We start from the raw sequence: 23,581 nt of genomic DNA, 5'->3' as shown, positions 1-23,581 counted from the left end.
AAAAATTTTTTAAGAAAATAACAAGGCAGGCTTAACTTACACAGCAGATAAAGTTCTGAGATGAGCAGTCAGTCTCTATTTCTTGACAAAATTAAACAGGAAAAAATTCAAAGTTTTTGGATTCAAATGCAAAGTTCTAATATCACTTGTGTCACTCATGTGCACTGCAGTGGAATCAAAAAAAGCAATTTCCTTGTTGTAGAGTTTATCTTTAAAATGAGAAAAGTGACCTCATTCACAGAATACATTTCAGAAGTAAAGATAATTTTCAGGTTTATGTTTTACAAGTATAAGATCCCAAAGAAAAATATTACCATATGTCTGATATAAGAGGGAAGGAATTTCTCTTTATTTTTGAGCACAGGTTGGAATTACAACTAACCCTAAGGGAAATTTTCTGGAAAAATCACACAATATATACTTAAAGAATTTCAGGGAAAATAATAAACACCTCAATTCTTCACTGAATGCCACTGAGCTGGTAAGGAAAAGCTTATCTATTAAATTTTAAATTCATCTATTAAAAATGTCATTAAGCATTAGATCATGAGATTTTTCACTTAGAATATATTTATTTTTATTTAAAATATAGAATGGACAAAGTGAATTGCAACTGTTGGAATGTTTCAAAATAAATCTTTTAGCTTAAAAGAATTTTGCCTTAAACAAAAACTATAATAATTAACAATGAAAATAATAAAAGCAAGTATTACTTTCAGTTTCATAGTCACATGGCTAATTTATGCATGCATAAGATGAGCTTTAAGCTTATAAACACATAAATCAAAGTGCTTTTTACAAATTTGTATAAGTGTATTTTCCATTAGACATTACTTATCAATATGCCAATTTAGCTGTATTGCTTCTTAACAGACATTTCTTTTACCATCTTATAAATCTTGTTAATATATCACATCAGATGATATATTTACAAACAAAAAAGGACTGGACCGAATGACAGAAGAAATTGCAACAACAGGAATGTTTTTGGTCTCGTGCCTTACAGCAAGAGTATTTTTTGGAGAAATTTTAATTTAAACCACAGACAGGGAAGGGAAAAGGAAGAAGATATAACCAAAAGTAACACTCTTCGTTTTACTTGGGACAGGACAAACCTAGAAATAGTCAATGAGTAGTTTATGATTAATTATAAAACACTTGAGGATAGAAACTGTATTGATAACTCTCTCCTCTTGTGATTCTTAGGCACTGAAATGAGATGCAGTGAGCCACTAGGCATGCAATAATAATTGACTAATTGGCCAAATGATTTGAAGTTGTCCTAAAATTACCCTGGAACAAGAACATAGTGGGAAATGTTCTTAACATACTGAGTACTCTAACATACTAAGTACCTAATGGTGCCCACAAACATGTCGATAAGATGCCTTTACCTGTTTTCTCTTTGGCACCCACACATATTGTATTCTGATAGTATTCCTAAGACAGTATCACCAACTCAATGGACATGAATTTGACCAAACTCTGGGAGATAGTAGAGGACAGAGAAACTTGACATGCTACAGTCCACGGGATCATAAAGAGTTGGTCACGACTTAGTGACTGAACAGCAACAACAAAGACAGTAAAAAAACAATATTCTTTTCCAGGACTTATATATCCAAAAGCGATGACAAATTCTGCGAACTCTCAGAAAGTCACACTTACCCGATGCAGTGGTGCTAGCAACTAAAGAAGGAAAAAGGGAAAGAATTACAAAAGTAAAAATGTTTTAAAGTCATTGATTTGCTAGCAATTTAATAAATATATAAGTTTATCAATCAACTGTATTTAAAGTTTAAAAGTAACTAAAAGAAACAATTATAAATAAATTAACGAAAGCAATCATATTACTAACAATCAAGTAACACACATTAGTATCTATCTCTATTAAACAAGGGCTTCCCTGGTAGCTCAGACGGTAAAGTGTCTGCCTACAATGCAGGAGAACCGGGTTCGATCCCTGGGTCAGGAAGATCCCCTGGAGAAGGAAATGGCAACCCACTCCAGTATTCTTGCCTGGAAAATCCCATGGACTGAGGATCCTGGTAGGCTACAGTCCATGGGGTCACAAGGAATCGGACACGACTGAGCGACTTCACTTTCTTTCTTTTCTTTCTATTAAACAAAGTCAGTCAACAATAGAAACATAAAATGTGATTAAAGAGTTATTGAATACTGAAACACTATGTAAATTTGGTAATATGAGTTGATGGCAAGTCAAGGTTACTGTAAGGACTAACACTGACAAATGGAAGGTGCATGGCATATGCCACTATGGATCACACTCAGTAGCAGCTACTACTATTTTTTCAATAAAAGCAGAAAAGGCATACAATATTTAAAGGGTAAACTAATTGTATATAAGAGAGAAATTTAATCCCAAATATTCATTGTATTTTTATCATAATCATTTAAAATAATTGAAAATTTTAAGTTAAATTTGTTAAATTATCTTATATTCATGCAGAAAAAAAGTATTTCAACACAGTTAGCTCTATAACAAATTTATACTAAGTGAACTTGTTTCTATTCACCTTGCCCTATTAAACCTATATATTCAACCTAAAATTTTTAGGGCCAGAGATGTTGTAAAATTTTAAGAAGTCAGTAACCACCCATAAATGTTAAAATTAATGAACTGAATCTAATTAGATCAATATAAGCCACAAAAGCAATGTTGAGGGCAAAAAGTCAAGTTGGGTAGTGAAACATATGACATACTGTTTACGCAAATTATAAAAAAACATGCAAAGCAATAATATGTACTACTTATGATGACATACACGTAACATAAGAATAAAAACACAGGGAGTTTGCACAATGAGGTGCTATCTCACACCAGTCAGAAAGGCCATCATCAAAAAGTTTACAAACAATAAATGCTGGAGAGGATGTGGAGAAAAGGGAATGTAAATTGGTACACCCACTATGGAGAACAGTATGAGAGTCCTTAAAACCTTAGAATAGTGTTGCTGTGTGTGTGGGCTTAGTCGGTCAGCTGTGCCTGACTCTGTGCAAACCCATGGACTCCCTCCAGGCTGCCCTGTCCATGGGGATTCTCCAGACAAGATTACTGGAGCGGATTACCATGCCCTCCTCCAGGTGATCGTCCCAACCCAGGGATCGAACCCAGGTCTCCTGCACTGTAGGAAGATTCTTTACCATCTGAGCCACCAGGGAAGCCCAAGAATACTAGAGTAGGTAGCCTATCCCTTCTCAAGGGGATCTTCCCAACCCAGGAAGATCCGGGGTCTCCTGCATTGCAGGCAGATTCTTTACCAGCTAAGCTACCAAGGACGTCCGGTTGCCATATGATCCAATACTCCTGAATATAGACCCAGGAAAGATAAACATTCTAATGTGAAAAGATGCATGCACCCCAATGTTCACTGCGGCACTGTTCACAGTAGACAAGACACGGGGGCAGCCTAAAGGTCCATCAGCAGAGGAACGGGTAAGGAAGAGGTGGTACACATGCACAGTGTACTATTACCCAGCCACAGAAAGAATGAAACAATGCCACGTGCAACACGGATGGGCCTTTAGGCTGCCACACTGAGTGAAGCAAGTCGGACAAAGACGAATATCATATGATGTCACATACTGTGAACTCTAAAAACAAAAATGATACAAATGAACTTATTTACGAAACAGAGACAGACTCACAGACTTAGAACACGAAACGTATAGTTACCAAAGGGGAAAGGTCGGAGGGAGAGAGAAATTAGAAGGTTGGGATTTATATCTATAAGCTGAGTCACTTTGCTGTATGGAAGAAATGAACACAACATTGTAAATCAACAATACTTTGATAATTTTTTTTATGAAGTAGGCAGGAATTGAGGTTCCCTTTTTTAAAAAGGGAACTAATTAGAGTGAGATTTTGTGTATTTGACCTTTTACCTAAAAGAATAAAGAAACATACAAAGGTAATTTCAACAATAATATCTGTAATGTTTTAAGTTCTTAAAGATTCTGGGTAATGGCCAAATGAGCTTGAGTATGGCAAGTTATGAAATTTGGACAATGTACTGAAAAAACAACAATGATAACTATTTGAAGACATGGAAGAACAAACTAACTCAGGCAGAAATAAATCAAAGCTGAGAGAGCTCAGGCAGCAGATGAGCTGCAGGGAGTGGGATTTGCCTGCATGCAGCAGAGAGAAATCCCTAGGCCACTTGGCACAGAGAGCAGAAAGCCACAGTTTCACTGGCTGGAGAAGTCAGAGAATGGAGTTCAGAATTGACAGAGCATCTGGAAAGTGAGGGGCTGATGCTGCTCTATTTCTTGACATATGTGGTAATTACACTATTTGCTTTAGGAAAGTTATTAAACCTTGTATGTATATTTTGTACAATTTTCTGTGTGTTGATATCAATGAAAAGTTGAAATAATTTAAAAAATTACCTCGGCTCAGTCCTATTGAGATTTTTTTGTAAAAAAAAAGATAAAATCAAATGGATAAAAATAACCAAAAATCTACATATCTCTATTAGAGAACAAGAGTGTCTATAAAAATGGCTATTCATTAAGCAAGTTGTAAAATAAGAAGACAACATGGTGGTCTGAAAAAGCATTAATTAGTTAGATGGGTTTCATTCACTCAGTAGGTTTACCTGAAATCTAAAGCATATGTTACTCTGCTTTCATAAAAACTGTCATTTAAAGAGTTAACCTGAAAGATTTCAAAGAACTCTGTGTTTTTAATCACTTCGAAGATACTATTAAGGTACTTAACCAAATCAGCAACTCTAGGGAATTTGGAGAGTTCCTTTAGCATGCTTGAGGGATGGGTCTCTGTCGTTGAATCAGACCCAAAGGATTATACATACTTGGTTCTTTGAGGGATCATGAGGAATTCAGTGGCTCCCTAAAGCTAACATGAAAAGCAGCATTTTTTTACTGACCTTAATTTAGAATTGCTTTCATGACACCACAACCTTTTTCTATATCATTGCATAAATATTTCTTTCTTAAAGGTATGCTCTAGCACAATCCAAAGTTAGCCTCTGAAGAAACTCAGAACATTGCTATGAAGAAACTCTGCCTACAATAAACCAGAGACTACTTAATTTTTTAACCCTGATGAATTTGAAATTTCTACCATGACACTTAAAATCCATATGTGGAAACCTGAACTGAGTCAACTGACCTGAAGGAGTGCTTCCTCTTCCTTTAGGTGTGCCTGTTGCATGAAAACGCGAGGTTGTCCTGGGAACAGCTGTACTTTTTGCTGCTGTAACACGAGCAGAGGTCAATCTTTGTGTTATACGGAGACCCTTAGTCTTATGTACAGAAGTGGACTTCTGTGTAGCTTTAAGATTCGATGTAAGTAAAGATTTTGCTGGGGTGAATCTTTGGGTTGTTGGTGTGGTTGCAGAAGCATTTGCCATGATGGGATTCTGAACTGCTGTAGAGACAGTGTTTGATTTTTGGGAATTCCAGACTGTCATGGTGGAACCATTTGCTGTGGAAGGTTTCTGAGGAGGTGATGGAACCTTTGTAGCTGGAACATGTACAGTGGTGTATGTCTGAGAAACTAGTGGGGGCTTTGTAGCTGAAGAATTTATTGTGATTAGTTTCTGAGGAGTTGGTGGGGTTTCTGTAGCTGGAACATTTACAGTGGTGGGTTTCTGAGGAGTTGGTGGGGTTTCTGCAGCTGGAACATTTACAGTGGTGGGTTTCTGAGGAGTTGGTGGGGTTTCTGCAGCTGGAACATTTTCAGTGGTGGGTTTCTGAGGAGTTGGTGGGGTTTCTGCAGCTGGAACATTTACAGTGGTGGGTTTCTGAGGAGTTGGTGGGGTTTCTGCAGCTGGAACATTTACAGTGGTGGGTTTCTGAGGAGTTGGTGGGGTTTCTGCAGCTGGAACATTTACAGTGGTGGGTTTCTGAGGAGTTGGTGGGGTTTCTGCAGCTGGAACATTTACAGTGGTGGGTTTCTGAGGAGTTGGTGGGGTTTCTGCAGCTGGAACATTTACAGTGGTGGGTTTCTGAGGAGTTGGTGGGGTTTCTGCAGCTGAAACATTTACAGTGGTGGGTTTCTGAGGAGTTGGTGGGGTTTCTGCAGCTGGAACATTTACAGTGGTGGGTTTCTGAGGAGTTGGTGGGGTTTCTGCAGCTGGAACATTTACAGTGGTGGGTTTCTGAGGGGTTGGTGGGGTTTCTGTAGCTGAAACATTCACTGTGGTGGGTTTCTGAGGAGTTGATAGGACTTTGGTACCTGGAACATTTACTTCAGTGGATTTCGAAACTGTTGGTGTGACATCAGTTTCTGTAGAAGAAAAATGTTATAATAAAATTAGGTAAATAATGTCGTCCAAGTTAGGATTTAGGAACCAACTGTTCGCTCTGACTCTTGTCTTTCCCCAACAAATATCTTAGGTATGACTTTTAGGAAACCAAGTATTCTCATGTCTTTCCCGAGGAACTGAAATGCTATATATTATATTTGCTTTGAAATAAGTTGCACCTATAGGCAACTAAAGTGGATTTACACCAAAGTAATATTGAGATTCCTAAAACTGTTTTCTATTTGAAAAAGGAAATCAAAGTCAGAACTGGCAGTGATCTCATTCTTAATACCCCTCAAATAAAGAGTTTTTCTCATAAATTGTCCTCTTTCCCTCACGCCAAGACCAAAGGAGAACAGGATGCAACCTTGAAGCAACAAAGATAAGCACAACATAGTCACTTTTTCCAAAGTGGTCAGGACATGTTAGTGACCTTGGGAACTTGTTTCGTTTCACTTCTCTTTTAAAGCAATAAATTCAATCAGACTACAGTAAATCCCTTTTTTCCTCTTGTGTTGGTTACCAACTTTACACAGAAAAAGTTTAGTTCCTCTTTGGATTTTAGGTGAGATAACAAACATCTGAAGTGCAGATTTAGTGAAGACCCTGTTCTGAGAGTCACCAATCTAACATTAAAATTTTAGGTCTGTTTGACTTCAGGTTGGTGATCCAATCTCCCTCATAAGGCAGTACTAAGCAGTGTGTAACCCTGTGTGACCACATATTAGAGACCGCTGTCCACTTCTCTAAGCTTCAGTTTTCTCATCTGTAAAATGAACGAGTTTCCAAAAAGTTTTACTATGAGGTGCCTGGAGATGGTTTTGTTTTCATTCTGCTGAGAGTCCTGAAAGTTTTTGGAATCTCTTGGTTGATACATTTCATCACGTTGGGAAATTTTTCAGTCATTATCTCTTAGTGTATTTCTTATGCTTCTCTCCCTCTCTCTCTCGCCTCTATTTTTTTAATCATAATTAGAACAGTCATATCTCAAATGTCTCTTAAATTTGGTCTGTATTTTACTTTCATTTTTCTCTTTGTTCTTCAGTTTTAACTAACCTTTCTTCCAGTTCCCAATACCATCTCCTGCAATGTCCAAATTGTTGTTAAACCTGTCTACTGTGCTGCTCATTTTAGATACTGTATTTTCCCACTGAAGAATGTCTATTTTACTCCATTTTACAGACTCCAAATCTCTGTTGAAGTTCTCTGTCTTTTACATTAGTATCTTTAATATATTAATCACTTAAATTTCTTGTCTGCTAACTCAATTATCCAGATCTTTCTTATATGCTTTTCATTTCTCCTAATTTGGTTATAATTTCTTGCATCTCTCCATATCTAATAATTTTTTATTATATGCAATATGTTGTATAAAATTCAGATGATATGATGTTCCAAAGGGAGGGTATCCTTTTCTGATAGGCAGATTGGTTTGAGGTGATCACATCCTCAGCCTGTGAGGGACTGAGCTGGGTTACAGTTTCCGTATGACTCAGTCTATTTCTGCTCTTGCCTCTGCTGCTTGGAAGCAGACCTTTTTTCCTCAGCCCTGAGAGTCTGTGGGAGATCCAAGTCTATTCTTCAGCAGTGCCCTCTCTAGCAACACAGCCTCTCTCTCCACAAAGCTTCAAAATGAGCTTAAATGTTGTAAGAAGGACACTGGCTGTATGCTTGATACAAGCCTGTTCTTGTGATGGGTTTGTTGTCCAAATACCATAAGGTTCAGGAAGACCTCATTGTGTCCTTGGGCAGCTTGGGGTCTAGCTCCCCAGTCTCATCTGCATTCCTAGAAATCAGCAAATGGCTCTTAGGAAAAACCGGGTCAGCATTTGAGGACTTCCAGTTTCCAGTGTGCTATCCTAGCTAACCACAGTGGCTGAGAGCAATGGTCTTTTATCTGGTTCAAGATGGGTCCCCAGCCTAGGCGCACATCACAGCCGTTTGCCTTCATTCGGAATTTCCGTCCATTCAGCCCCATTTATTCCCCTGAGGGAACGACTTTGCCTTTAAAATACGGTTTAAAAAATCTACCCAGGTTTTGTAGTTATTGTCATGCCAGCATTGGCCTGCCATGACATCCTTGAGCGTTACCATAAATAGCTGATTATTTAATAGAATAGGGAAAATAAATATGAAGTGGATCATATGGCTAAATATTAAAATATCAAAATTTTACTCACTGTAAATGAATCCAAACAATTAAATGAAATTTCCACCTTTTAACTATCACATCTCCACATCATAATAATCATTATCATTAATGGTACGGAAAACAAATATACAATATTACTGGGACAGTAAATTGGTATAGTTTCTTTTGAAACAATATTGGTAACATCTATCAAAAGTTTAGATGCATATATCTTTGATATTGTAATTACATTGCAAGGAATTTATTGTAAAAAATGTACTTGCACAGATACAAGGAACACAGTAATATTTACTGTAGAACCTTTTTTAAAATAATTTTTGAAAAAACTAGAACAGATACTAAATTCCCTTCAATAGGAGACTGGTTAAGTAAATAACATACCCATATAATTAATATGATTTTAAAAAGAAATATATGTATGTATATTTATTTCCTAGAATAAAACGCAAAAATTTGTAAACAGTGGCTACTTCTGAGGGTAAGACTAGATGAGACTTTCGCCTCTCTTTTTATATAATCATCAACATGGTTTTAACACTGTGCTGTGCTTAGTCACTCAGTCGAGTCCAACTCTCTGTGACCCCATGGACTGTAGCCTGCCAGGATCCTCTGTCCACGGGGATTAACCAGACAAGAACACTGGAGTGGGTTGCTATGCCCTCCTCCACAGAATCTTCCCAATCCAGGGATCAAACCCAGGTCTCCTGCATTGCAGGTGGATTCCTTACTGTCTGAGCTACCAGAGAAGCCCAGAATACTGGAGTGGGTAGCCTATCCCTTCTCCAGGGAAACTTCCTGACCCAGGAATAAAACTGAGGTCTTCTGCATTGCAGGTGGATTCTTCACCAGCTGAGCTACCTGGGAAACCTAATTTTAACATTACTTCACAATATTCATGTATACCACTTATATGAAAAAACTACTGTTAATAAGCAATGCTATTTAAAAACCATGCTAATAAAATTCAAGTATAATTATAAAAGTAGTATCTGTTTGAGTTATACTGGCATTTGAATACGATACTGCTTAAATAAATGCCACGTCCTAGGAAAGTTCTTGAATGTAAAGAAGAGAGCATTGTCAATAAGAGAGAAATTCTGGAGGCAGAAAACAATACAATTCAATGAAGTCAACAGGTAGGCAAGAGTTTCTCTTTGTTGTCACAAAATATAAGATCATTATTTAGATCTCCCAGTTCAATCTAAGATTTCCTCTCAATTAAATAAATCACTTTATATACTTTTTTTATATACAAGAATATATCTATATTAACTTACTGAAAGTAACATGGTAAGAAATAGCAAATATAAGCTAATTCACTAAAAACATGAGACATATGTGTGTGCATATATATATATATATATATATATAGTACATCTCCATCCTACTCTGCAGTTCAAGCAGTAAACTAAACTCTGCAGTTCAGCAATGCAGGAGACACAGGAGACATGGGTTTGATCTTTGGGTCAGGAAGATCCCCTGGAAGAGGAAATGGCAATCCACTCCAGTATTCTTGCCTAGAAAATACCATGGACAGAGGAGCCTGTAATCCATAGGGTCGCAAAGAGTCAGACATGACTGGGTATGCACACACTTGCACTATTATATATATACATATATTCACAGAGGTCTTGTGTGTATTATTTGTATTTTATCATATGGTGGCTCAGCAGTAAAAGAATCTGCCTGTAATGCAGGAGAAGTAGAGATTCGAGTTTGATTCCTGGGTTGGGAAGATCCCCTGGAGAAGCAAATGGCAACCCATTCCAGTATTCTTGCCTGGAGAATCCCATGGAAGAGGAGTCTGGCAGGCTACAGTCCATGGGGTCGCAAAGAGTCGGACACGACTAAGCAACTAAACAACAACAGCAACAACATATGTTCTCCACATCACTGCTTCTTCCTTTTTGGAAGTATAGACCCCCTCGTAGAGTCTATTCCCCAGACAAATGTAAATATGCATATGTACAACGTTTTACATTCATTTCTCAGGGAGTCTGTAAACTCTCTGAAGCCCATATAGAGACCCAAGGGTAAGAATAAACAGAAATGTAACTTTGCAAACTGATTACCTCTGCATTGAGGTAGGGGGCCACTCCACTCTCCTTGGTCATCTTTTATAGTACAATAGATAGAGCTCTGTCCATGTAGGGTGAAGCCTTCCATACATTTATATGTTACAGGTTGTCTGTATGCATAACTGCTTTGTTTCTCTTGAATCATTCCATGGTCAACTTTTGGTGGTTCTGGACATAAAATTTCTTTTAAAACATCATAACATATGTTAAATTAATTAAATCCCCAAGATATTTTATAAACAAGATTAAAATATGTTAAATATTTTATTTAAAAAATAAAAATATACCAGTCTTCTAAATTAAACATTTCATCTCAGAGAAAGCAAGGCAGAGACTTCCATTTAAGGAGTAAAAGGACTTGAGTTTGAACCTTAGAGCAGAGAAGAGGGTTCTGCTTTTGATTCCAGGAAGAAACAATACTGAATGAAAGGAGCTGGGAATGTAAGTGGCATGCACGGGAAACAGAAATTTTGGATAGAGCAAAAGATTTTAAAAGTCTTTAAAAGACTTTGAGGATAAAATTTTTAAAAACATGTGTTGACTCTTGGCCTTTTATTTGAAGTAAATCTTACTGCGCAGCTGAATTTGTAAAACAAATACAAGCAAAGTAGCGATTGTTATATTATAAAAAGAAGCCTCTCCCTGGCAGCTTCCCTGATAAAAAATTCAGTGGTTCCACATTCTCTAGAGACATGAACCTGTTTTTCTTGTCTTTTTTTTTTTTTTTTAAGTAGGTAAGCAATGTGATCACACGGGGACGTCAAATTATATTACATCAAATACTCTTAAGTACCCAGACAATACTAGCTATTTATAAATTACTTTTAGGCCACTGATCAAAGCAGGGAACAAAAACAAGCTAATCTGATTTACACTGGGCTGAGTGGGTATAGACAACACACATTACCATCAGTTCAGTCCCAACAGTTTCTGAGCTCCTAATACGTAGTGGGCATTGTTCTATAAATAGAAGTATAACCAAGTAAGATACAGTTCCTCTGTCTTAAACTATAGTGGAAAGAGACATTCAGAGAGATCATTTCCATACAAAATGGTGAGGATCATCACAGAAGCATGCACAGTGGTGTGGAAAGAATGAACAGTTAGCCAGCCTGGGACTGGGGGTATAGTCAGGGAAAGCTTCAAGGAGAAATTTGAGAGCAAACTCAAAAAATAAAATAAAACGGGTGGGGGGCGCTGAAGGGATTTCCCAGCAAAGGCAGTATCATAAGGAATGATGTGGGGACATGAAGAAGTCTGAGGTATCCAGACAACCTCAGCAGTTTGTGAAGGAGGAGGGCATGACATAAAGTGTGGAGAATTGGGTAGACCATGGCTAGACTTGTACACTATATGAAGGGGTTTAGACCTGGTATGCTGGACGTGATGAGGAGATACTATCAAGTCTCTTTCAAGAAGGAAAGAGTCAAGTCACATTTGTGTTTCAGATGGATCACTGGGTAGAGGCTGGATAAAACACTAAAGGTGTGTGAGAATGGAGGCCGGGGGCCACTGCAGTCAGCATCACTTGAGCAAGTGGAACTCCTGCCTAGCTCCCACATGGAAAGGCCATGCTCTTGCTCTCCTCTGGGTGTGCCTCTCTCTACTAGATGGGGAATCTGCAGGGCTCAGACGGTATGCTCATGAGAGCTCCTCCCCACCCCATTCTAAATCACGCTCCAGGAACTGGTGCTCAGAACTCCCTGGGCCAACACTCCTTTCAGGGCTTCTCCTAGTCCATATTCTTGACAATAGTCTTTACCGCTGATGTGTCCACCTTTAGGCCAGAATTCAACAGAGTGGAGCTAAGGATTATAGGGGATATGATTTGGGTGTGTAGATTGAGCTATCCATTTACAGGCATCAGAGACCCCTCACAGTGCAAGAAGGGGGCACCAACTTGAGAAAGGCTGAATCTTAGGTTAGGGACCTCCATTTATACTCTTGTCCTAGGCCCTGAAAATGTTAGGAATAGCCCTTATTGCAAAGTCTAAATGAAGGCTAGTAAACCATATTAAAAGCGTTATATATAGAAGATAAAATACAGGTTTGAGAAATATATTAAGGAGATAAAGGAAAAATATTTGGTGATTACAAGTGAGAGGTTAAGATAAAGAGAGGGGCCTGGAATGACAGATATTATATAGCAGCAACTGATTCTAGGCTAGTGTGTACTAGCAGTCAACTAAAATTATTTTTGAAAAGAAAATATTGGCAGAGAGACAGGAAAACAGGTGTTTCTGACACTGAGGCTTTCTTCAGAGGTGAACAAGTATCACCTCTGATTGACGCATGACCAAGGAAAAGTTCTGAATATGTCCATCGTTCTTTCCCTCTTTAGATCCACACCTCCATATCCACATCCACAAAGGGACATCAATGCTGCCTCATGTGTTGATAAAGGCCCAGGCTGCATACTTGAGATATGCTGGGTGCTCAGTTGAGGTCAAAAACCTCATTGCTTAAGAGTTTATACTTTCCACTTGAAGTTTTTGGTGGAAAGTCTAAACTAGAAGAAGGGCTTTAATAGGGATAGTTGAAGACATGAGGTTGCTGAATGGCTCTTTCCCACAGAATACAGATGTCAGTGTTTGCAGAGTTGCAGAGTCAGGTAAGAGAGTCAGAGTGGAAAATATGAACACTAGGGTTTTTACCACAGAATTGAAGATATTAGACAGAGAGCAGGACCTGGACTAGCTGTAAGCAAACACAAAGATAAACTGGGTTTGCAGCGCAAAAGTTCTTCTGTGCTGGAATGCATGCTTGGTGTACACATTTCTGTGAAATTCATGACAGCAGTTGCTTGTAAATATGTTGGCCTCAACTGAGAGATTGCTTGTCCAGACTTTGTGACAAGTTGTTGCCTCTGTCAGAAAAAAAGATATGGTCTAGCTCCTGCTTGCTTTCCATATTTGCTTTAGTGTCATTTACAGCATTCTTATGGAAATAGAAAGGTGATGGTGGGTAGTAAGGATGGATATTTGAAAATAATAATGAAAAAAAGGAAGAAATAGTATATATAGGAGGTGGGACCCAAGGTGGGTGTGGCAAGAGCAAACTCCTGGTTGGCAAGGCTTCATTTCATTTGTCTTCTTATCAGTTGACCCCACGCGTTCCCTACCAGGGAGCATGATGCTTGTTAAATTACACTACATCTACTCAAGTTTCCTGCTCTTAATAACACCAAAACTTGAAAAGAGCAATAATTTCAATGAGGATGAGAGAAATAAAGCCTACTTTTCAAAACACTGCACATATCTACTCCTTTGTTTTCAGGAGATACATGTCTCTAATGCACATGTATTTAACTTGATATACCCTTTTAGGAAATTAATCTCTGTCCCCTCTTCCCTCTTGAGAAGACAGAATTTTCAAGTGCAGATATTTCTTCATTACGATGTATGCTTATTTCTCTAAAAATAAAAGTATAAAAGTATATCACGGTTTAAAACATTTCAACATAATTAGCTCAGTTGACAATCCTTAAAGGAATCTAGTGTAAGTAACACTAGGTCTTAGAAGAATGATGGGTTTGAAATCAAGAGGTCTGGGTTAAGGGCCTACTTTGGCCACTTATTTTGGCTTATAGGGTCAAGTCATACAGACCTTCTAATGAATAGTATTTTAAACACCACAAAATTAAAAATTATGAAGGGGAAAAGAATTTCCAAATCTATTTTATTTGACTGTTAGAAGGAATGATAAGATAATAAATGACCAAGCACAATATAAGCCTCAGTTAATTTTTAATCCTTTATCCTCATGGTTAATAAATTAAGAAGCATTACTAATAGAGCTATATAAACTAGGAAATACATTCACACGTTGGAAGGTGAGGGTGCTACAAACATATACTGAGGGTAATCCTAAAGAGCAAGAAGCAATTTATCATTGATTATTCAGTCCCACAGCAGAGTGCTTAGAATTTTTCAGTCTTACCTTGGCACTCTGGAAATTCAGCAGTCCACCCAACAGTATTTCCCACAAAAGCACAGACACTAGATGCTGCACCAACTAATTTGTACCTAAAATAATGAGGGAAGAAAAAAACATTAAGCTCCATTCACACATATTTGACTTCCCTTAAGCCCTTCAGAATAGCACCTTACAATATGCATTACACCAGTAGACAGAGACAAAACAATAGTTGATAAAAGCTCATTTGGCAGTTTAAAGGAAAAGAAAAAATTATATCTAAAAGGGTGACATCAAAGATAAAAAAGTATAAGATAAGCAAAATATTTTTTATTTGGGTAAGGCATATGTTAGAAAATATTAAAATGTTTAAAAACATTTTTAAAGAATACAGATGCTTAAATCTTTTCTATTTCCAAGTTCTAAAAAATCAATACAGATTCCACAGAATAATGGAATGTACTTATATTTAAAGGGTTCAAAGTATCCCCAGATTTGTTATTAATGATCCAAATATCTGTGTTTAGTACAGGAGACAAATGATACTGGTAGCTTTATAAATAACAGGGACATATACACACATAATAAAATATCATAGTTCAATTTACAGATATTAAATGAGTAAATGAATATAAAATTTTTAGCAGCACTCGAAACACTGATAATCCTCAATGATAATACTCCTTTCCCATACATAGAGAACTTACAAAGGATCTTAGGTTGGAATGATATTTTTACGCTAGGAATGATTGTTTTTAACCTTTGATATTTTATAACAGATTGTTTGCATACAAAGAAAACAAACAAATGCAAACTCATTATTTAGGTAAAGACTGGTTTCAACACTGAAAAGATTTAATTTCTCCAAGGATCATCAACTTATCACAAGTTTTTTCCTCTACAAGTCACAATTAAATTTTATAATTAAATCTAATGATTGAGAGAATTTTGGTGGTATTATAAGAAATATTCCTTTCTTGCCCCATTTTACTAACTTTAACTGCAGTGAGTTCATCATTGAGCAGAGGGTGGTTTTATTGCTTGTAAACACTGGTCACAAATCTCAAAGTTTCCATCTTAAATCCTAATTTGTTTTTCCAGTTGTTAAATATAGTGTTTCATATGCTCAAACTTACCCTGCGTTACATGAAAAATAGATGGTCGCACCAAGTAGTATGTCAGTTGTTATATTGACATGACCTTTTTCTATTTCTCTAGGCTTAGGACATGATTTTTCTAGGAAAGAATATAAATTGATTTTTTTCATTAAATTATCAGGCACATCTATGCAAATTCACCATCTGAACCATTGCTATTATTTATCCAATTATTTAAATTGTACCTTCATTTTATCAGTTTCAAGAAAGCAACGTATTAGTCCACGGGGTCACAAAGAGTCAAACATGACTGAGCAACTTTCATTCTCTTTAAAATATACACTTAAGTCATTTTCTGCTATGTTAAGTCTCTTCAGTCACCTCCAACTCCATGAGAAACTGTGGACTGTAGCCTGCCAGGCTCCTCAATCCATGGGATTCTCCAGGTAAGAATACTGGAGTGGGCTATTTCCTTCTCCAGGGGATCTTCCCGACCCAGGGATCGAACTCATGTCTCTTAAGTCTCCTGCATTGTCAGGAGAGTTCTTTACCAATATTTCATTTTTAGGTAACCTTAAACTAGGTTAAAGGTTTAGGTAACCTTAATCTTAGGTTAAAGAAAGTGGTCATGTATGGATGTGAGAGTTGGATTGTGAAGAAAGCTGAGCGCCGAAGAATTGATGCTTTTAAACTGTGGTGTTGGAAAAGACTCTTGAGAGTCCCTTGGACTGCAAGGAGATCCAACCAGTCCATCCTAAAGGAGATCGGTCCTGGGTGTTCATTGGAAGGACTGATGCTGAAGCTGAAACTCCAATATTTTGGCCACCTGATGTGAAGAGTTGACTCATTTGAAAAGACCCCGATGCTGGGAAAGATTGAGGGCAGGAGGAAAAGGGGACGACAGAGGATAAGATGGTTGGATGGCATCACCAACTCAATGGACTTGGGTTTGGGTAAACTTCGGGAGTTGGTGATGGAGAGGGAGGCCTGGTGTGCTGCGGTTCATGGGGTCACAAAGAGTCAGACATGACTGAGGGACTGAACTGAACTGAACTGAAATCTTAAATGTGAAATCAGTGAGCAAAGTAATATTTCTAGCTCACAAGTATTTAGTTTGCCTAATTTAAAACAAATAGGCTCTAATGGTTCATTTAAGGAACATTCTAAATAATAATATGTACACATAGACTTCCACTATGAGTGAAGGAAGAAATATTATTTTCCCCAAACACCATATGATTAAGATTACTCTTTAAAACTATACTCACTTTTACAAAATCCATCAGGTTTGGACCACGTAAAATTCTGAAGACAAGTTATGTTTCCTGAGAGAGAAGGGTCCCTTATGTAGCCCAGACGGCACTCATATTCCACAGTGGAACCTTCTGGGAAATAATTCTGTTGGCTATAAGACTTTTTGAGAGATGCAAAAAGTAGCCTGGTTGGAACATCACAGCTACCTAAAAGTATTAACAAAAGCAACAACAACAAAAAATGAGTATCACTTGATGTTATATCTATGTCTAATTATCTGGTCCTTAAATCACCCTTCTCTGTATGCCTTTGTACATTTAGTATTCCCATTAATGTCACTATGGCATTGATAGTGTATCAGGATATTCACATGTAAATTTTCATTCCCTAATTACTAGAGCCCTGTGAAGTAGATTTGGTACACCAAAGTCGCTATGTCCACAACTCAGAAAATGTAACTTATTTAAGTTGCCTGGCATCATTCTGGCATTGACTCTATTAATGCCAATTCCCTTACCCTGTCCCATGTATCATAGGAATAGATAAGAACCAGCATTTCCAGATCCCTGGGCTAGTGTCCTGGACAACAATAATAGTTACCAATGATAACTAACATTTATTGAGTACTTGTAAATGTTTTACACATATAAACTCATTTAATCCTCAGGACAACCTATGGAGGCAAGAATCAGATGAGCCAATGGAGCACATAAAGTATTTAAAAACTGGAAACATCCAGACAAATGCGAATTTATAGTGGCATCATATAGTGTAAGGGGCATTAGATCTATAATCAACAGACTCGCTGGCTCTTCTGCATAAGGAGCTCCTGATCCCAAGGAAATTGTTTAACTGGGAGCTGCTTCCTCAGCTGTAAAATGTGGATAAGTCCTTAACTACCCTCAGGGAGTTGTTTGAAGAATTAGACAAAGTACTCTATGCAGAATAGTTATAAACACTAAAACATGATACATGTGCAAAGACATGTACTTCAACCTCCTGCCTTGGGATCATGGATAAATAAAAACAAAAAGTTAAAGCTGATTTCACACCTGATTTCAAAAAGTACTTGTGGCAGTTTCTATGTTCACTGTAGCTTCTATTGCTTCAAGTTGTTCAAACGCAGATATTAAATGTTTATATTTACTTCTACATGTCAAGGCTAAACTAGTGCAATGACTATAAAGATAGATTTTGAAATGAAAATTGAGAATTTTTAAAAGTATCACCACAGAGTTGTACTGGGCAGTCCTACAGAGGACTCTGTTATGTGTCTCAAGGTAACTGCCAAACATAGTTATAGATAATTTACTCCCTAAACAGTACCTATTGTTTATTTTCGCTATTAATCAGTTCAAGAGTTACAGTGTTAGGAAAAATAAATAAATAAATAAACCTGTTAATGAAGAGCAGGACCTATTCCAGGAAGTAATGCCATCAATTAGCTAGATTGTGAATTGCCAAAAGGTATGCCCAGGTGATTAATAACGCTAGAAAACTATCAATTACCAGTCATTCCAAAGAGGGATAAAATTAAACTTAAGAAACATTCCATTCCCATAACTTTTCTGAAATGAAGCACTTACGATTACAAAATTCTGCAAGCTCTGACCATTTACTATTCTGACAGACCACTGAATCTGCCTTGCCAGGAACTTTTACAAAGCCTTTGTTACATTTGTAGGTTACTGTGATTTGTTCAGGAAAACTTGTATGATGTCTCAAAGTTGCTTGGGCATTAGGCACATCTGGGGGAAGGCTGCAGTCACCTAGGAAGGAATAAAAAAAACTGAAGGAAACACTTTTCAATTCATAGCAACATTCTTTTCCCAAGACAAATAAGGGAGGCAGCAAAGGCTTTTGATGCCTACAGAATATTTCCATCCAGTGCTGAGCTGACACATCAAGAACTTGCCAGGCTTCCTGTCTGTCAATTAACTTCAAAACTAAAAGAAATTCCTGCCCCTCGTTATACACATACAGAGAGAGCTTTAGACTTCCACAGAGGTACTGTTTCCAGGCACACAATACAGACAGACGGCCCCTTGGAACGTTACACCTGGAGGAGACGACGTGCAAACTCGTAGTGCCAAGTCTGTGCGTGACTGGACCCTGTGCCGGTCAACGATCTGGCTTCCCAACCTTAAGGAGACGCTACGGATTCACTCTCTTCGACCTCTGCCTGTCTTTTTGGCTTCTCGATGTTTGCCCCCCTCCCCTCGATGGCTCACTCCTAAAACCCTGCCAGCGGGGGTCCAGCATAGTAAACCTCCTAGGGGCAGGTGAGCAGCGAAGAGCCTCTTTCGGTTCGCAGGGATCGTGCCAGTAGGAGGGCTGACCCTTACAGGTGGGGGATTCCGGGAGCGATTAGGGATGCCCACATGGCTCTCCCGCCGCGCTCCGCGGACTCCTCGGCTGCCGCGCCGACGACCTCCAGCCCTTCCACCCTGCCCGAAGGTTGAGCCGCAGCGGTGGGCTTCGGCCGCGGACCCCCACTCACCCGCCGCAGCCGGAGGACGCAGGAGTAGCAGCAGCAGCTGCGGGCCCAGCCCGCCCAGGAGGCACAGCAGCGCGCGGGCGCGCGGGCGCGCGGGGCTCATGGCGCGCGGGGCCGGGGACCGGGCGCGGGCCTCCGCGGTGAGGACACAGCGGGCTGGAGACCGGGGCTGAAGTCGCGGCAGCGCTCTAAGTTAAGCAATAACAGTTAGATTAGCGCCCTGGGCGGGGCCGGGGCGCTGAATCACCAAAGGACTGGGAACGAGATGAGTGGGCGAGGGCTTTTCTCACACCAGGTGCTGGGCGGGGTAAGGGCGGGTGCCCCATCTTCACGGGCCCTGGGGATCCGAAAAAGGGGGAAAAGAGCCGCCCGGGGCAGGGAGAGCAGCTCGTCGACGCCGGACGCTGGGACCCTTGCTTTCTCTTTGCTAGGGTGGGGCCTGCTGTGAGCCGCTGAGTGGAAATGTAAATATCTGCTTTCTTACGCAAACAAAATAGTGGGGGAAAGGAGGCGAGAGGACTGGTTAAGCGGCCTCGGCGTTCCTCCCCACGGAATCTGGGTTAGTTTAAGTGGAAATGAAGCGCCTTTGAGTGCTGCAGAGCTGAGCGGTAGGTGCGGCGGGCTTGGAGTTTGCCCCGGGAGCTGAGAAACAGGACCCACCCAGGGACCTGGCGTCTTCAACTTGGAGCTCTGTCAAATGGCAACAAGAAGATGAGAGGGGAGAACCACCGCGTGCTGTCTCCTTGAACATTCTGTAATCTGAAAACAGCAAACGGGAAACCATCGGAGAAAACAGGTCGAGAAACAGCAGGGAGTGAACGGTGTTCTTAGCATGTCTGCGTGAGAATCGCTTTCATCGCCAAGGGTATTCCTTATAAACCAAGGACACCTCTTGGATTCTACTTAGGGATTGCTGTAGTGTGACTGAAAGTAGAAAGTCACCGTCCTGTGCTGTAGGCATGTGTCGGCTGGGAGAAAGTTGTAAAACCAAAAACTGAGCTCTAGAACGCTAAATAGTAAGAGGGTGGATTTTAAGAGAAAGCTTTGTTAGAAAAACCTTAAGTATATACCAGGGGTTTGCCAGGGTGGCCACACCTTAGAATGACATGGGGATGTTTTTAAAATCCAAATGTTCAAGCTACACCTGAAGTTAAATTAGAATCCCTGGAGATGGGACCGGGAGGACATCAGGATTGTTTAAAGCGCTCCACGTAATTCTACTTTGCAGCCAGGTTGAGAACCACAGAGCTATGACAGTGGTAGTCAAAAACACCAAAGGACATTGATGAAAGGGCCAGTTATTCATCCTCACCGGAAACAACTCAGAACATATGTCCTTTCAATAGTTTAGCTGAGCTGGTTAGCAGAGCCCTAGCCTGGGTGTCCTATCCCCCCAGACACTTTACCTGATTAAATGAGATCCCCAGTTTGAAATTATGCCTTGGTCCGTGGACCAGCTGTGGAGTTCATGCCTCTTATCCTTTCCTAAATGCTTTCTGATCACTCTTTATTGGTTAGTGTGAGCTTTATAAGGAGGAAAACAACAATTTCAACAACAGTATTTTCTCTGACTCATGCTTACTGTACTGAACAGAACTCTGTGTCACCCAGTGCTAGGACCATTCCAGGAAAGGAACTCCTACAGGCTTCCACTGAAGCCAATCGGTATTAAAACACCTTAGAGTTTAGAAGGGGAGGGGAGTGCTTTTAAAACCATCTAATGTGATCCTCATCCTTGATATCAAAATACCTTATTTTTACTTCCATATTTGGCATAAAATCACAAAGTGTATAAGGGCTCAGAGTGTTTTAGAAGTTATACTAGGTATTCATTTATTTTTCCAAAAAGCCTCCCTTGACTTTAACTGCCACTCCCTTTTGCTACACCATCATTGGCAGGTAGTGTACATTCCTGCTTGAGCTCATAGAAGTGGTGTGAAAGGCAAAGTGGCATCATAAAAAATAGTTGGAGATTAAGGCCAGTTATGGAGTTGCTAGAAGACTTAACTATGTGGCCTGTTAGAACTAAGTGTTTATTAAGTGAATATAATAATTTTTTATTCAAAGAAAACATTGAAGGCTGCAAATGTAGGAAAAAAAAAATGTCTATCACCCAGCTTAACCACACTAAATGCTCTAAGCATTTACCTTCCAAACTACTTAGTTGATAATTCATCTTTTTTTAAAGGACCTTTTATGAGAAGTAACTGAGTGGACTCTAGTAATGCTTTCAGTAATAGCACTCCCAAAATTTCAACATTTCCTCTGAATGTTGAAAAAAGGAAAAACAAAATTCCACTTATTCAACTTAGAAAAAGTTTCTATGATAAAAATCTATGCATGATTAATAAAAAGTAAATATTCAAATTTGTAATTTACTGAAGATTATTTTGGCCACAATTTGTTGTGTTCCAATATAGACATTATACACCATTTTGCTGTGACAACTTCTTAAAGCAGAGATAACTGTCCACATTTTATAGATGAGGAAGCAAGCTGAGAAGGTAGGCAATTTACCCAAATCTGTGCAGCTAATAAGTGACCAGGTCAGAATCTAAATCCAGGTAACCTCTACTTACCTACCCTACTATACCACACTACATTCTTTTTGTTGGAATTAATCAGCAAAGTTTTCTTCCATGTGAAGGACTCTGAATTAGGCAATTTGGGGAGATAATTTGAGACCCAGCTACATCTGATGACAGCAGTGGTCCTGAGCCTTCACACTTGATCCATAAAAAACCATCTGTGTATTCTCAGGGACTCAGGGACCCATTGATCAAGAAAGATTTGGGACAAAAATAGGCTCTACAGAGCTTTGCAATTCCAAAGCAATGTTTATATAATTAGGTTGAAAAACATTTAACAAAATAGAAAATAGCTCTACAATTTTCTGAGGTTAGAAAACATGGTTTCCACCGCTGTCCCAGGCACCATTCAGTAACTACATCAAAGGTTTTTAATATACTGAGGGCCACTTAGTACTCAGAAGCACACTAAGAAAGTGGTGATACTTGTGTTCCAGAATCTGTAACCTAACAGAGAGGTTTCATGTGATAAATGCCACGAGCGTGCCACAATCAGTGGGTTCAGAGAAGACAGAAAGGAACATGGCTGTTGGGGCAGAGGAGGCTGACATCCTAGTGATTCAACTAAATACAACAAATGAATATCATTGTAATAGGGAAAATATGAAAATAGATAAGAATGGTATGAGCAGAGATTTGGGGTCAGGAAAAGCACAGTTTATTCCAAAAGGAGTAAGGAGTTCCGTTTAGGGAGAGCTTGTAGAACTGAATTGGAGCAATAAAAGGTTGAAACATAGACTGGCAATAGATTTGAGGGAAACTTAAATGCAAGGCTTCCACATTTAGTGCTGCTCAGAAGCACTGAACGACTGTTGAGGATTTTAAGCAGGAAGTTGAGTGAATTTCACAGTTGTGTGTAGGATGTTGCAATGGGGGTGACTGAGCAAAGACGCGGTTTATTATAACTAACCGTGCAATGGTCGAGTCACTTAAGATTGGAGAACAGAAATGTCTTTAATTTTAAATTAATAAATGCATGTTAAGGAAACAATCTTGTTATTCTGAAAAACCCTTGACACAATTATTATAGCCGTTTGAGTTTTTATGATTGTTCTTACAAAACATGTTTTAATGGAAGAACTTACAATTTGGTGACTCATAGATAAGAAAACAAGGGGAAAAAAGTGTTAAAGTTGACTCAGCACTTTGGTGTTTGAGCCTAGAGGTCCCATTTGAAAGAATTGTTTCCAAGTCAAGAGGTAATTTAGGGAAGAAATAAAAATTTGGCTGTGCACTTGTTGAATGTAAAATGCCTTGGCAGGGCGTCCACGTGGGGGTCTATAGCATAAGATGAAAACGTAGATAAGGTTGAGCTGGAGCTTGGATGATATGGCTGAAGGCACAGTAACCAAGGGAGAGAATATAAACAGAAACTCGAAGAGGCCTGAGGCGTGAGCCTTGCCCCATCAATCCCTCACCTCCACATACAGTACAAATAATAAAGGGGAAGGAGGGAACGGTGGAAAGAAAAGAAGTGCCATTTCCTGGAAGCCTAGAGACACAAAACCTTAAGGCAGATATTATCATTCTATCTGTCAGGGAGGCAGTTGGTGTTTACGGAGGTTAAGTGTCTCCAGATCACTTAGCAATGAAGGGTGGAGCTGGGGCTTAGGACCTTAACCCCTCTGTTACACTGCTCAGCATCACCCCCTCTGCAAAATGCCCTGCTCACAAAGTCAGACCCAGTACCAAAGGACCACCACC

At 39.1% G+C, this 23,581-nt stretch overlaps 1 protein-coding gene across 5 annotated transcripts in view; it reads right to left on the bottom strand.

Annotated features, from left to right (window-relative positions):
- The window catches only part of CD55 (CD55 molecule (Cromer blood group)), a 28,876-nt gene extending 8,089 nt beyond the window's left edge, over positions 1-20,787 (bottom strand). The window contains exons 1-10 of one of the 5 annotated variants that reach the window (XM_055419943.2): positions 20,696-20,787; positions 19,293-19,477; positions 18,379-18,561; positions 16,807-16,998; positions 15,578-15,677; positions 14,466-14,551; positions 10,521-10,709; positions 5,159-6,277; positions 1,669-1,689; positions 41-164 (exon numbers count right to left, since the gene is read on the bottom strand). In XM_055419943.2, coding sequence (XP_055275918.2) covers positions 76-164; positions 1,669-1,689; positions 5,159-6,277; positions 10,521-10,709; positions 14,466-14,551; positions 15,578-15,677; positions 16,807-16,998; positions 18,379-18,561; positions 19,293-19,392 — 2,079 coding nt within the window. In that variant the 5' untranslated portion in view covers positions 19,393-19,477; positions 20,696-20,787 and the 3' untranslated portion in view covers positions 41-75. Of the gene's footprint in view, positions 1-40; positions 165-552; positions 1,116-1,668; positions 1,690-5,158; positions 6,278-10,520; positions 10,710-14,465; positions 14,552-15,577; positions 15,678-16,806; positions 16,999-18,378; positions 18,562-19,292; positions 19,711-20,695 lie in introns of those variants that run through there. The other 4 variants (XM_055419946.2, XM_088845162.1, XM_088845160.1 and 1 more) reach the window with 4 other exon arrangements.
- Positions 20,788-23,581: the final 2,794 nt, after the last annotated feature.

The sequence above is a fragment of the Moschus berezovskii genome, chromosome 17 (assembly GCF_049115385.1).
Source record: "Moschus berezovskii isolate FMDL1 chromosome 17, NW_MosBer_1.0, whole genome shotgun sequence".
NCBI classification, from domain to species: domain Eukaryota; kingdom Metazoa; phylum Chordata; class Mammalia; order Artiodactyla; family Moschidae; genus Moschus; species Moschus berezovskii.
Note: the sequence above shows the minus strand (reverse complement) of the source record. Positions and strands in the feature narration are given on the sequence as shown.